Source organism: Amblyomma mixtum, chromosome 6 (genome assembly GCF_055824585.1).
Source record: "Amblyomma mixtum isolate Tamu chromosome 6, ASM5582458v1, whole genome shotgun sequence".
Classification (NCBI taxonomy): domain Eukaryota; kingdom Metazoa; phylum Arthropoda; class Arachnida; order Ixodida; family Ixodidae; genus Amblyomma; species Amblyomma mixtum.
Window position 1 is genome coordinate 93,030,050 of NC_143017.1, and position 14,567 is coordinate 93,044,616.

Here is a 14,567-nt window from a genome sequence, read left to right on the forward strand (position 1 = left end):
CCGACGGTGACCACGCGGCATTTTCCGAACAATAGAAGCCTTTACGCGATGTCGTTAAAACAGTATCGCCGCCCCATCAGTTCATCATCCTCATCATTATCATGTCGCAAAAGTACAGGCGTGGCCACCTCACACATGTTTGTCGAGTAATTCATAGATCCGCAATCCACTTGTCTACACATTCGAGACTGACGCCATCGTGGTGGCTTCGAGGCATAGATGGAAGGCAGTCATGACTTCAAATCTTGTGGATGGAGCTCTTCGGGGTTAGTTATGCTTGCATTACAGGAACCGAAAAATCATCATCATTATGTCTTCGTTAACTTTCGAGGGAACAGCAGGAGCAACGCGCAACGTGTTTGAAAATTACGACGTTAAGGTAGCGCTTTTTGATTACATCGTAAGCTCTATACCTGTCTCACTTTACCAGGTCGCAGCACGGGCGCTTCTGCCGTTGCCTGCTAAACTGGACAGATTGTTTCCGCGCTTATCGGCAGGACATTGGCGCTGTCGGAGAACAACAGCGCTAAACGAAGAATGACAGAGAAGGCAAAACAACAACTTGCATAGCAACTCGCTCAAATTTTAGTCTTCAAAGAACGGCGTAGCAGCGGGGCTATTGGAAGTAAATAATGGCAGCAGTTAAGCGATGACAACAAAAATATAATCTCTGGGCTTTCGCAATAGCGTCCGCCATTCCCCAGCTTCGGATTTCATAAATAAATTAATTATATGACATCCCACTCTTTTTCTCTGCTAAAAAATCAAGAAACCAAACAACTACGGCGAGAGTAGGGGGGCCGTAGTGGAAGAGGACGAGGATGTTGTGCCCTGCGACCGCGCGCTGCAATCTGTCGGCAGCAGCCACGGTTTTCTTGGCCGCCTGGTCGGGGCCCAGGTCAACAAGGCTGAGGCTAGCTGTCCGCGCCGCCTTCGAACGGAGCCGGACCGCCGACCTGCTATGCCCTGGCCACCCCGAGGCATCTACAGCGGATACCACGGCGCCCGACGTGAGCGCAGTGCGGTGCCGCGATCTCGTCATGAGCCAGAAGCTGCCAGTGAGTACCGCACACCCAACGCTGCGATCCACTGGTCGTCGTTTGCCTCAGCCTTGCGAACGCAAAGCTAGTGTTCGCCGTCCTGCGTTAAGCAGAAAATTTGAAAGCAGGCCCTTACACGCGTCGTTTATCCCAGGTTCTGACAGAAGTGACGCTCAAGCGATAAGAGTGTCTGCGTAGAACAATATTAGCCGCAGAAACTTGTTAGAAGTAAAAAAAAAAAAACGAGTTCTTGCTTTTTTATGCTTTATAGTTCGTAAATATCAACGCAAAAACCGCAACCGATTGGTCGAGACGCTCGCTTAATAGGAAGACCAGCAGTCAGGTTGAGGAAGTAAAAGGCACCAAATAGTTGGAGTGCTGTGTTTCATGCAATATGCACAGTGGCTCCAAATGCATCCTCCTTCAGGAATTGTTCACCTGCGGATTAATCATGGAAACGTTCATCATACACCGAGATTTTTTTTAATGTTCGTGGCTGCTACGCCAGACCTGCGTAGAATGAATAGCGTCCGGCTCTAGCTGACTTTCAGGTACGTACACAAGTCACACGAAATCCCTTGGCCTGGAGCTGGAACATTTAGGCTCAAGCCCCGCCGCGGTGGCTCAGTGGTTACGGCGCTCGGCTGCCCGAACGACGCGGGTTCGTTCCCAGCCGCGGCGGCCGAATTTCGGTGAAGACGAAATTCTAGAGGCCCGTGTACTGTGCGATGTCAGTGCACGTTAAAGAACCCCAGGGGGTCGAAATTTCCGGAGCCCTTCACTACGGCGTCCCTCATAGCCTGAGTTGCTTTGGGACGTTAAACCCCAATAAACCAAACCATTTAGGCTCAAGCCGCAAATTTTGAAGAAATTTCTGTTCTTTTCTTCTGTCTGCTAACAGGCAAACTTACCGCAATTTTCTGAGTCTGGGAACAAAAATACTCTGCCAAACAGAGCGCCGAACGAAGTACGCTGTTGAGCACGGATAAGTATTAGGTGAAAAAAAAAGGAGCGGTTCTGGATAAAAGTAAATACCAGAATAAAAAATTGCCGTCCCACCAAATGGGCTTAGCTGGGGAGGGAAGTAGTAAGCAAAAAATATTCCTTAGTAATGGTATAATCAAAGGTACTTCAATGACCGACGACACAAATGGTGTACAGAAGCTTAATTCACGTGAAACACTGGTTAAAACATGAAAAAAAAAGTTGTTTTAGTTTTTGAGATTCTTACTTTTCTTTTTGCATATTCGTGCCCTTTCTTCAGAAGTGTCCTGTGACACTTCAGAAGTCTTAGTTGGGCTAGTTGGTACTGTAATACATGGTCTGTTCTGAAAGTAGCAGGACTCACTTTTTTAAGGAAAACTTTTTCAAGAGAATAGTACAAACGATTAGAATTTTTCACAGTAGCACCGTTCCGCACCTACACGCTGCTGACAATGAGTTTTCCAGTTTTCGTACGCCTTCAGGAACGCCTCGACCGGAATGCTGTTTAGCTCCCTCGTCACGGCCTGTTGAACCGCCTCTACCAATTCGTGATGTTTCCCCTTGAGCGTCAATTTTATTCTCGGGAATAAAAAAAAGCCTGCCGGGGCCAAGTCGGGGCTGTAGGGGGCCTGAGGCAGCGTTGCCGCCTTGTGCTTGGCAAAGAATCGGGGTCCTCATTCACATGATGAAGATCCTGGCAGATCACTTTCCGGTTGGCCTTTTGCTCCTCTGACAACGATCTCAAAAACTTGGGTTTGAGGAATGCTCAAGTCATCAACAATCATTCTGATACTCATCCTACAATCACTGTTCAGTAAATGGTTCACTGGCTACACATTTTCGTTGGGCTTGTTGGTCGAAGGGCGTCCGGAGCGGTCGTCGTCTTCCACTCTTTCCTGACCTTCTCGGAACAGCTTGTGCCACTCAAAAAACACCTGATCTACCCATGGCAGCGTCACTGTAGGCCTCTCTAATAATGTCGTGAGTCTCTTTGCCCGTTTTACTAAGATTTACACAAAATTTGATCGCGTATCACTGATCCAGTAAACGCTCTATGATTCTGCGTGACGAGACGTTTCGACAGGGGTACACAGTACAAGCGACCTGCTCGCTTCAACGGCCGAGAGCCGACTGCTGATTTTCTCCAGTATTCCCAATACCCTCCTTCAACTATCCTGCACGCGCAGACCGCCTCTCGTCCGCCCGTTCGCCCAGGAAAAAAATCAGTCCTACTACTTTCAGAACAGACCCTGTATATTCATAGATTAACAGCACAGTGGCTCCAGGACAGAGAAGACACACATCGCTCAAATAAGCAGTGCTAGAAGGCCGATATTTGTTGCAGAGAAACAACCAGTATTATAAGCTTAGAATAAAACCTAAATTTTCTGCAAGTTTTTCTTTGTCTGGAGTGAATAAATTCCGCCGGTGAGAACAAAGGAAAAATTTTCGGAAATATAGTTTTAGTTGTAGGCGAACAATCCTTGTACTGACGGCAACATGCATGGTTTATGCGTTTATTGGGGTTTTAACGTCCCAAAGCAACTCAGGCTATGAGGGACGTCGTAGTGAAGGGCTCCGGAAATTTCGACCACCTGCGGTTCTTTAACGTGTACTGACATCGCACAGTACACGGGTCTCTAGAATTTCGCCTTCATCGAAATTCGGCCGCCGCGGTCGGTATCGAACCCGCGTCTTTAGGGTCAGCAGCCGAGCGCCGTAACCACTGAGCCACCGCGGCGGGGCAGGTAACATATATGTTCCCCATATAACATATATATTATAATATATATGTATAACACATATGCGTGGTAACATATATGCTAGCCTCAGTCACTATCGCGTCTCTCATAGCCTGAGTCGCTTTGGGACGTTGAACCCATAAACCAACCAATCAGTCACTTTCGGTCGTTAAATCCCGTCAACGATATAAGTTCCTTCTGCGAACTGCTAATTTCAGTGGTCTACAAATATGTGAAAATAAAACCATTTCAAACGCGTTTTGCCAAATTTGAACCTGTATTGCACCTACACCTTCTTTCCACCATTTGCGCCAATTTTCATTGATGTAGCTTTGATTATACATGACAGTGTGAAACGGTTTTTTTTTTCTTGCAACACTTTCTGTTTGAAGAACGTCGACAGGGGCGTTTTTAGAGCAAGCACTAACCCCATGGGAAAAAAGAAGCCTAGAACACTAGTCTGTCACACGCACCGGCGCCTTATCAAACACTGCGTGGAAGGCCTCGCTTGCCGGGCTGTCTTATCAAAGTCAGGGCGCACGCGTCTCTGTGTCGCTGCTTTTTCAATCACTGCGCAATGACACGCGTCGTCTGCACCGGCGCAAACCTTTTCAGCGCCGCTCCATTGATAAAGGAAACGCTTTGGGGCTGGGATCATCATCAGCACCCATGTTTGTTTACAAACGTCGAAACCATGTATAGCATTGCGTTGAAGTATTTTGTAGCGAGAACTACATTGGCCGTATTCCCGCCGTTTCGCTGTGGCCGGTCGCCGAACCGCGAGCTGAGCCGTTGCCTAGCAACCGCCGCAGCTGGCAGCGCCGCTCGCCGCGCCATCTGGCATGACGTCAGAGGAGGAGCTGGTGAAACCGCGTTGCAACAACAGAGGAGGAGCCGGTGTCGCATCGTATTTATAGAAGGGGCGGCTCGGTGGGATTCATTGGCAGATATGGAGAGTCGAAGAGAGTGAAAGAAGCCAGGCTTCGTCGTCGGAACGAAATCAGCCGGAGGCAGCGAGCCGAGGAGACGGAGAAAGAACGAGCAAACAAACAAAAACAAGAACAAGAGCGAACAAACAAAACAAACAAAAAATGAAAAAAAAAACAAGATCAAACCTTGACTTCAAAGTACTGTGTCGGAGCCATTAAGACAGCTGCTTGCTACTTCACCGACCATCGGGCCGTCTTTGTGGCAAATGAGAAACAACAAAATGAAGACTGAAAATAAATGCGTTACACTTTAAAAATGTCTAGTCTTTAATGTAACCATAACTTAACGATAGGTAACAGCAAAACCTAAACACTGGGACGTACCAAGCTAAACAATAAGATTAACCGTACCTCTCGCTAGCACATCCAGGCATAACTGAGATAAGCCACAGCCAATTTTTATTACTACTAGTTTTTAGTGACGCGGTCGTTGCGTAGAGCGAGGATTCAGAAGCGCTCTAGTCGATAGTGCCCTATTAAAATCGAGAAGTACGCATTAAGCTGCTGTTAGCGAGATACTGAGAATTCCGTATAATTTTTGTTTAATACAAATTGATTCTATTTGTTGGTATTTGTTCGCCAGCAAGAGACGCATTTATTGCTGACAAAATTGGATTTAAAAATTGCGCACTTTGCTTCCACGTGTCGCCCAGATCGAAAATCACTGCTTGGAAGGGACTTTACTTGGAAGTGAATTACCGCGTCACCTAGTTTCACTGATCTGCGCTTAAATTTTTGATGCTTTTAGCATAGCGCGTACCACTTACCGCGCCCCGCCACTGTGCACGCGCTGATTGGTCCTCACGCGTCAGGCGGGCGCGCTTTTGATGGGAACGTGGCGCCATCTGGCGCCCTCATGGCGATTGTGCTTGCGCAGTGGCGGGGCGTGGTACGCAGTAACGGTCGCGGCTCGCTCTGTGCTAAATGTATCCATTAACAACACCGGAGTTTGCTAGCGAAAACGTTCGTTGGCAAGGAAACCTCTATTTCCTTTATTGCCTTAAATGTCTTATAAAAACTCGGTTTTTCTATGTAAAGTAACTTCTGTGTCGTCGTAATTGGGTACTCTGTCGATACAGCCAATGCGACGCAACGGAATCTTAGAGATATACGTGACGGTCGCCGGAGTGCTTCACGTTCCGCTTAACTGCATATTGCTCAACGCAAATAATAACGCTCAATGCAAAAAGTCTAATATTGCGCTTCTCATTTGGCACCTGTTGTAGGCTAACTGACCATGAGCAGCGACGTTTCGCTCGACGCCGGGGAGACATGGCCTCCCGCCAAGAGCACGCAACGCAATTTCCGCATTTCGTGGGTCCACGTCGTCAGGAGCATCGTGCAGATTTATTGTGTGCTTTGTCAATGTATATTTCTCATGGTCGTTGCGTTGTGGATGGTCGTCAGAGAAGTTTCCAGGCGCTTGTCCGTGAAATGGAAATCTTGGTACTGCAACTTCAAGGAGAAGAGACCCATCGCGTTACCGGTCTTTCTAGGGGCACTTCACATGGGGACGGTTCCCAAAGCAGAGTCCGAACCACAACAATCGGAAAGCTCTCACGAAGAAGAGGAACCGTCAAGCGAAACGGAGAGCGACGTCCCTGAAACCACTGAAAGTTACCCTGAAGATAAAGAGTCGACCGCCCCCACGGTGAGCGTGAGCACGTCGGGAGGCTGCGGCAGCAGCTCGCCACGAGAATCGCACGTCGAAGACCCCACCGAGTCCGAAAGCTCGGTGTCCCTTCACAACCAACCTGAGAACAAGCAAGCCGGCAAGCGTGTGCCTTGCAGCATCAGTGCCGTCGTTTTGGACAAGTACGCCTGCAAAGCAGACAGGTCGACCTCTTCTTCGACCGAGTCTATTGAAGAACTCGATGATTCCAGCGACGAGGACGGTATAACCGGATTCGACGAACGCGCCAAGTCTAATGAGGAGGAGCGCCCGAAGTCCGCCAACGTTTCTTGTACGGGATCCTGGAAACTGAAGTCCGCCTTCCATAGGGCGAGCGGCAAGTCGAGCGACGTCCAGAGCTGCTTTCCTATCAACAAGGCATCCCCTGGGCAGGCTCGTTGCCCTGACAAGCACAAGTTCTCTCTGGGTCCTGTGATAAGCAACTTGCGGCGGGCCTGCACGCGGACTTTCAGCGCCATCAACAAGGAGATAACCGAATGTATGTCTCCGCAGAGTCACAAGACACGCAGCAAGAAAAGCGATACGCCTGCGCGGGCCGTGTCGCGAGCGGCGGCCACCCGAGAAGTTCACATTCAACCTCTGCCGGAGGTCAGTCGTGAAGCCTTCCAAGACCTCTCGGTGCCAGAGCAGAGGACATCGGTGCAGTCTTCGTGGAACGACGTCTGCTCTAGCGATCGGGCATCGTCCGACTCGCTGGGCGAGATGCATCGGGGCTTGCTCGACTCATTCTCAGAAGGCGAGTCGTCCGACTGCTCTAATCGCCAGACGGCTGACCGCTCCTTTGGTGACTCGCCGGCAGTTGATGAAAAGCCGCCGGCTTTCAGTGTGCACGCCGTGTGCGCTGATGAGAGTCTAGAAAAGGGCGACGCTGACTGGACAACACAAAACTCTAAATCGGACGCGTTCTTTAAGGATGAGGACACCGAGGGGAAAGTGTTCGGGAGTGTTTTTGAGAGGGATGAAAACTCCTCCGCGTGGGATTTTTATGCAAGGAAAGATCCCTGTTAGCGCATTGTCCTGTGCGTGTGTATGTGTTGCCTCATGAAGACATCTGGTAGACAGTGAAGCGCTCTGATATTATCGAGGCTGTGCATGCTTATCACAGTGTGTGTGACATGTTCTTCATCGTCAGCCTTATGAGAGAGCAAGTATGTTTACTGATGGGCGTCAACGCAATAAAATGTGGCATTATATCGCGCTGGTTGTCAGAAGTGTTGCTTGTGGGTGTTGTGGTTGCTTTTTGTGATGATCATTTTTCCAGTTTTTTCTCCCGCTCCTCAAACATTGGTAGCTTCCCTTTGTGATGCTACAGTCATTGTTAGCCACCAATGTCCGTCCCCGGCTATAGCACCAAAGGCCGGAGTGACCAGTTAGTAAGGAGCAAAAGCATTCATTGCAAGAGCCTCATTAAAGCTGCCTGCCATGAAATCTATGCTATTTCGATTGTAGCGGAAGCTACACTAGGCTAGAAGAAGCGAATTTCAGGGTGCCTGCCGAAGGCCACTACTGCGCATACGCTGTTACCATGGCAAGTAGTACCATGGCAACCATGGCGCCGCAGCCGCTGCGCTGCACTGCGCATGCGCAGAGTCGCGCCGCGCATCTGGGATATAAGCCGAAAGCGATGCGCTCGCTCCTCAGACACGCACCATGAGAGAAAGAGAGCGGCCGTGCGCGTGACGGCAGCAGTGCAGGCTGCGTAAAATTGTCTTCGGATCCAGAATTCGTCGTGCGGTACAAGTCCGGCCGACAGAGGCGAGAAAGGCTAAGCAGGCGGCCGAGACGCCCGAAGAACGAGAGGAACGTGTCGCGAAGAGACGCCGCCAAGCCGCTGAACGACAGCGACGGCGTGTCGCTACCGAAATGTCAGTAGACGAAACTGCTTTCGCTACGTATATCCTGGCCTAGCTGAGCTAAGCCATTTTTTGTCTAAAAATTTCTTAGGGAAGACTATGCTGGAACAGTCGAAATAGCTTGAGCGTTTAGTGACAGTGTGCGCTGCTAATTATTTCAAATAGAATAAAATATTTTCATGCCAAAATTCTCACAAATACAAAATGTTTTCAGGTATGGTCCAGTGTGTATCAAATTACCTTGCAGAACATGCCGTTATCTTGCTTGGCAAGCTGGAAAAGTAGCCTGGCACTTTAGGACACATTCTGGTATAAATGCGCGTTTAAATTTTTCTAGTCCTCTGCATATGAAAAGGCAAGAATAAGGTTATTGGTTATTGCTTCTCACGAAATCTGCTGTTCCACGTAAAGCCGTAGTAACGAGGGCACAAATTTTGTGTGCGAATTGGTGGTGATAGCTCCTACTATTCGCCATTCATTCCAAGTTGTCCCAAGTTGTCCCAATTGCCCAAGTTGTCGCGGCAAATAAACAAGGTAAGCTCTTGTGGTACTGGCTAACGTCATTAAAACTTGGGCATCAGATACCTAACGTATTTTTGCCCGTGCGGTACTGGTCTTGCTATGTGTAATGTTCTCGCCATAAGGATCGCCTTTTGCTTTTCGCCGTGAGGAATGGCGCTCGAAAAATATGGGTCTTAATAAAAACTCATTTGGAAGCTGATGGAGTCGAAATCGTTGCCAACTCAGCGACCGTTTATGGGCGTCAGCTGTAAACGTTACGGATGCTGTTACTATTTACTTGGAAGTGCGCTACCACGATCGCGTTACGTGCGCTCTCGAAGGGATACATTCTACTTCGGTAATTGCTTTCACCATGTAATTTCAGCTAGTGGTAGTGTCCTAGTCCAAACCAAGCGGGAGGAATGGGCACAGCCAGGCGATGTAACGTGAAGACAAGATAATGGATGGATTTCAAGTTTAATGGAGGGGATTCGAAGAGTAGGCAAGCGCAGCAGAGGGCAACCACGAGGCAGGCGGGTACATGAAGTTTGCAGGGGAAGGCACGCCCGCAGCTGGCACACGGCAAACTGGAGGGATATGGGTGAGGCCATTCTTTTGCTGCAGACGTGGTAGGAATGATGATGATGATGCCTTGCAGCGATACTGGGCAAGACAACAGGCTTAATGAGAGAGGAGTTACTAAGACTCCCCAGGAAAGAAACCGGGTCGATGTTGGAGTCTTCTCGGTACAGCAACAAGTTCAACTTTATTGCATTCATTGAGGTTCATAGCCAGTGAGTGATCATTTTCAACATTATGAATACACTTCAAAAGAGAAAGGAGCAAAAAGTAGTAAACTGTCCTGAAGCTCACTCACTTTCATAAGAGAGGACAGTTTACTCCGTTTCTACTTCCATCTAAACGTATTCGTGTTTGGAGTGTAGGTGCATGCCTTCGTGTCAGCACGGCGATAATAGTGTTAATTTGTACTGCTTGTCTTTCCGTGATTTTATATTTTTTCTTGTAGAAGAAATTTTGCATAAACTGAGGTTTTTTGCTTTGATTCTGGAGAGTCCCGGTATCAGCCGCAACGGGAAGAGATTACGACGTCGAAGGCACCGCTCTGGTTTCAGTCTACAGGACTGAACAGTAAGATGTGTCGGGCCTCCTGTTATTTCTCCATTGGAAGCTATTTCTAACGTTTAGTCTGCTTGTTCGCTTTAACAAAATGTCAAGATGGGCTGTCCGCATTATTGCGTAAAATAATGAAACTGGAGAGAGAACGCGCTTCCGTCGTTCGGCTTTTTTGGTTTCGCTTTCTTTTGCTGACAACGTTGTTCGCTTTATTTGCAAGAAATAAGGAATATTGATCGTCAGACAACGCATTTGCTGTCACTGCTAATTTTCATCCTAAACTTCAGCTAGACGTATGCAGAAAAAAAAAGAATTCTAAACAGAAAAAACAACGGGCTAATCAGTAAATAAAACAAGAAACGTGCTAGATCGAGACAAACTAGGTGGCGACAAAAATTGTCCGTCTGCATTTTTAAAGTCTCATTTATATATTGTAGACTGGTTGCGATTTATTTCTGAAGATTAAGGGGCTTCATATTGACACCGACAAGCGGTTGACGTAAGTAGGTAAAGTTTACATGGACGCGCAAAACGCTGCTGGACCGCGCAATGCAGTAGGTAGCTCGAGAGAGGAAGACGGTACCTCTCGCCCGTAGAATGCGCAAGGCTCGCCAAGTCCCATATAAGACACTTCTGCCGCGGTACGGCGCCACTAGAAGGTTTTGCAGTGCGGCAACATGTACTAGGCCTTGTAAACAATTTTCAAAATCATAACTGCAGGAAAGCGACAGCAATGCTTTCAACAAGAACCACTTTTATTTTAAACCATTACACGAACAATAAAATTCCGTGGAAGTCGTTAAGAAAGTTATCAGAGGAGACCGTGTGTGGCTGGAGGCTCTGTAAACGCGGATAGCACTACTTAAATTAACGCGGATATAACCAGAGTATCAAATTCTAAAAAGAATCAAAAGCACAGCTGAGAGAAGGGGTGTAAAAATGTCACGTTCTGTTATGAACGCAACTGATGCCCCTTCATAAAAATAACACCCCCCCTCCCTGCATATTTGCACCTTCTGCGATTCGGAACTTGTTCGCGATGCATGGGAGGCGAGTGGGCATGGCCACCTATCAGTGGGTACGGCGGACAGATTCAGTCGAGATGTCCTCCTGAATGTACATCTGGTCCTGCCCGAACTCTTGCTTCAGGTACTCGTCGTAGTTGTTCTCCGCCCCTTCGGTGCGCTGGAGCCAGTCAATCTCCGGAGGCAGCCGGTATCGTTTGTCCGCCATTACGATCAGCACCGGTCGGACGCGGTGGTGGAAAATGCCCTGCGAAGTGAAGTTGGCAGTTTGGGAACAACACGAAATGATTCTATTCTGGACCCTGTCGCACTGGTCATTATGAACCAGCGTTCAAAATGTCATAAGAGTGCGAGCAAGTCGCGTCTTCGCCCCACCGAAGCTGGAACTTTCATTTATGTTATATGAGCCCCGCTAAATGGCTTCGGAGCAAGCCATTTAGTGGGAGCTTGTGCTATAAGCTTTTTACGAAGGCTGCAACTTGAATGTCATGTGCATGAGACGCGCGCACATAAAATAAACGGACTTGAATAAAAAGACTGCGGGCATCCGTTGAGATGTCTGTGCTCTGCTGAGGCTTGCAGACCGGAAAACGCCAATGCGTGTTTTCGAAGACAGGACACTGACTGCAGCAATATTTCGCGCCTTAGTTGTATGCTGCCTTGTTTATCACGGAACCAGCGGTGGATAAAAGTTCCACTGCCGTACCATTGTCATGCCGTTTTCACGTGACTGCCGTGCCACTGCGTACGTTATTACATTTTGTTTATGCATTTTGCTCCCATGAAAACGTAGTCGAAGTGACTGGACATTGAAGCCGCGAATTCATGCTCAGTGGTAGAACACCACAGCCACTGGGCTATCATAATGCTTACCGGTCGCAACCAGATACACTATTACACGTTCTAGTCAAGTCGGATTATGGTGGCTCAAAGGCGAGATCAAATTATTTACTTTATGTCGAATTGCAGAACTGAAGACAGCCTCCGATGATGTGCCCAAGTGTGGTCACGCCCGCCTCCACAACTTACTGGAGGGAGTCAACATTTCCATCCTTTCTATATTTGCTCCCTATCTCTAAGTCCTGTCAGTAAACGTCTGCAGTAAATCTGGTTTGGTTTTATAAGGTTTAACGTTCCAAAGCGACTCAGGGTACGAGGGACGCCGTAGTGGAGGGCTCCGGTTAATTTCGACCACCTGTGGTTGTTTAATGTGCACTAACATCGCACGGTATACGAGCCGCTAGCATTTTGCCTTCATAGAAATGCGACCGCCGCGGCTGGGATCAAACCCGTGTCTTTCAAGTCAGCAGCCGAGCACCATATTCACCGAGCCACCGCGGTGGCTTAAATCTGCAAAAGCTTGACTTGTAATGAGGATTCTCAATGACTCAACGTACGCTTGCAGCAGTTGCAGTTAAAACTTGTCTCACAAAAGTAAAAAAAAAAAATCCCTGCGCACATGATGATTCCACATTATATTTCACAAAATTTGAATTTGTACACGTCCTTTTGACACTCTGCTTGAACACTGCACAGCCAAGGCAGTCCGGGGAAAGTATCTTTGGCTCAGCGCTTGGCCTGAGCTTATTTATGTCGTTTTGCACATTTTCATGTTTCTACGTTGTTAATCAGTGCATATTGTGGAACTGGGAGAATTTTAATCAGGGCGGTAATGTTTAGGGCTGCGAGGGACAAGACTGCGACAGACAATGTGACAGAGAGCGGTTCACCATACCTTGCCAGCTGAATCCTTCAAACGGTATCGCCGGTCTCCGTAGAGCAGAGGGGCATTTGGCCGAGCCCGAATCTGGATTGCAGTCAGCTGCTCTCGGCTTAAAAGGAAAGCCAACACTGGACTCGCCGTCATCACTATATTTCTATTACAGCCTGACTTGCTTCAACAGGCAAATTTAGCTTACTGGCGATTAACTAAAGTAAGTAGCGCGACGGGTGCCAAAGTGGAATGAGCCCCATGTTAAACTTCATGTCTGCAGGTGGATTCGGAAGTCTTATGTCACAAGAAATGCAGTGAAATCAACTATTTCGTTTAGAATATGCGAAGAATTTCTTCTGAGGCATGGACATGAAGACACGGTGCACATCCACGCCTTTAAAAGCCAGAAAGTTTTGATCTCTGTACAAGGCGGGTTACTCACCGGGAAGCTGAGTCTGCGGGTGGAGCGTGGCACGTAGCGAGGGCCGATCAGGCTCTCCTGCGTCTCGCTGTCGATGGCGACACCCTGGATCAGTATGGCGTCGTGGATGTCCGACGTCAGTATGAACTTGGTCGCGATCTCCAGGTTGGGCATCAGGAATGAGTCCAAGCGGCGCTGGATCTTCTCCAGCGGCCACGTCTGGTCAAACCGGAAATGGATGCGCTGAGACGTCTTTCGGCGCGACATCTTAGAATCTAAGCTGTCCCTTTTGACTCCATTGAGAATGATTATAAACTGGATAAAAAAATTCAGGGGCACTTTGGCTCTCTAAAGTTCTGCAAGGCGAAAGCATTTCCTGGCGCACTGTTTGGCATTGACTGCGAGACTGTTAGTGCTGTACTAGTGCTTTATTTGACTACACACTTTGACTACACATTACAACTACACACTTTGACTGCCGACTTTGACTGCTTCTTTAGCACGTCTCTCTCTCTGCTTCGATGAGTTCGGTTGTATCCATGGCTCTGTTCGCAGTAATAAGGTATGTAACGTGGTCACCCACGGAAGCCTTACGCCCCCTGTCGGAGCGGACGACAACTATTTTTTGTTAGTTGTCGTCTGCTCCAAAAGGGGGCGTCAGGCATCAGTGGGTGGCCTCATTACTTTGAATCCGCGCACTCTGACGTCATAACCATTTCGACCAACCAAAAAGCGTGTCACCTCTGCTGAAAACCTTCTGTCGACAACGATGAGGCATTAAAGGCTTTCGCCTTAAAATTTGTTGCAAGATCGCATGATAATTTTTCAAGTCGCACTGATTTGTGGTGACTCCACTGAAGGTGACCCTGTACAGTTTGTGCCTTCCCCTAGCGGCAACATGGTAACCATCACTGCTGCCTATGTAGATAAGTATACTTAGTGACATGTGCAATATCACCGGTCTGCTGACAATGAGGTTCGTATTTGACTGTCAAGGTTGTCTGCGTGCTAACGCAAGCACGTGTGACACAAGAAAGCTGAAAAGTCGACATTTCTCCACTACTACGTTCTGCACAGCCTACAGATATAATTAGAGAGGAAAACACCATGCGTTCAACAAGAATCAGTGTTCGAAAAGAAATAAAGCTGACCCAATATTCAACCGCCTGCAGAACTGCTAGAAAAAGGTTGCTACCACCTTGACTTTTTTAAGAGCTTGCGCCAACCAAGAGCTAGAACAGCCTTTACAGAAGAGTCGTGAGATGTGCTTGCGGCCTAACGAGTTTTAAGACCGAATGTTCCGTGATTTCTTGACGGGATACTTGCCTGGTACTTGGGATGAGTTTGAAGCACCAAGAGACCGATGTTCTTCGCTATGTACGCCCATATGTCGTATAGAAAACTCGGTGTGTTCGTGAAGATTCCTATAGCTTCAATCACTCGTTCTCTTGGGATCATATAGGCCTGAAAG

At 48.1% G+C, this 14,567-nt stretch overlaps 2 protein-coding genes across 2 annotated transcripts in view; one reads left to right on the forward strand and one right to left on the reverse strand.

Moving 5' to 3' along the window:
• The first annotated feature begins 5,992 nt into the window (after window positions 1–5,992).
• On the forward strand, window positions 5,993–7,599 carry LOC149339706 (uncharacterized). Its single transcript, XM_089550546.1, has one exon. It carries the CDS (start codon window positions 5,993–5,995, stop codon window positions 7,454–7,456), a length of 1,464 nt encoding a protein of 487 aa, XP_089406672.1. The 3' UTR covers window positions 7,457–7,599.
• Window positions 7,600–10,679: 3,080 nt separating this feature from the next.
• Window positions 10,680–14,567, reverse strand: part of LOC149339707 (sperm-specific sodium:proton exchanger-like) — a 35,306-nt gene continuing 31,418 nt past the window's right edge. The window contains exons 21-23 of the mRNA XM_089550547.1: window positions 14,423–14,560; window positions 13,118–13,315; window positions 10,680–11,208 (exon numbers count right to left, since the gene is read on the reverse strand). Of these exons, the coding sequence (XP_089406673.1) occupies window positions 11,008–11,208; window positions 13,118–13,315; window positions 14,423–14,560 (537 nt within the window). The 3' untranslated portion in view covers window positions 10,680–11,007. The remainder of the gene's footprint in view (window positions 11,209–13,117; window positions 13,316–14,422; window positions 14,561–14,567) is intronic.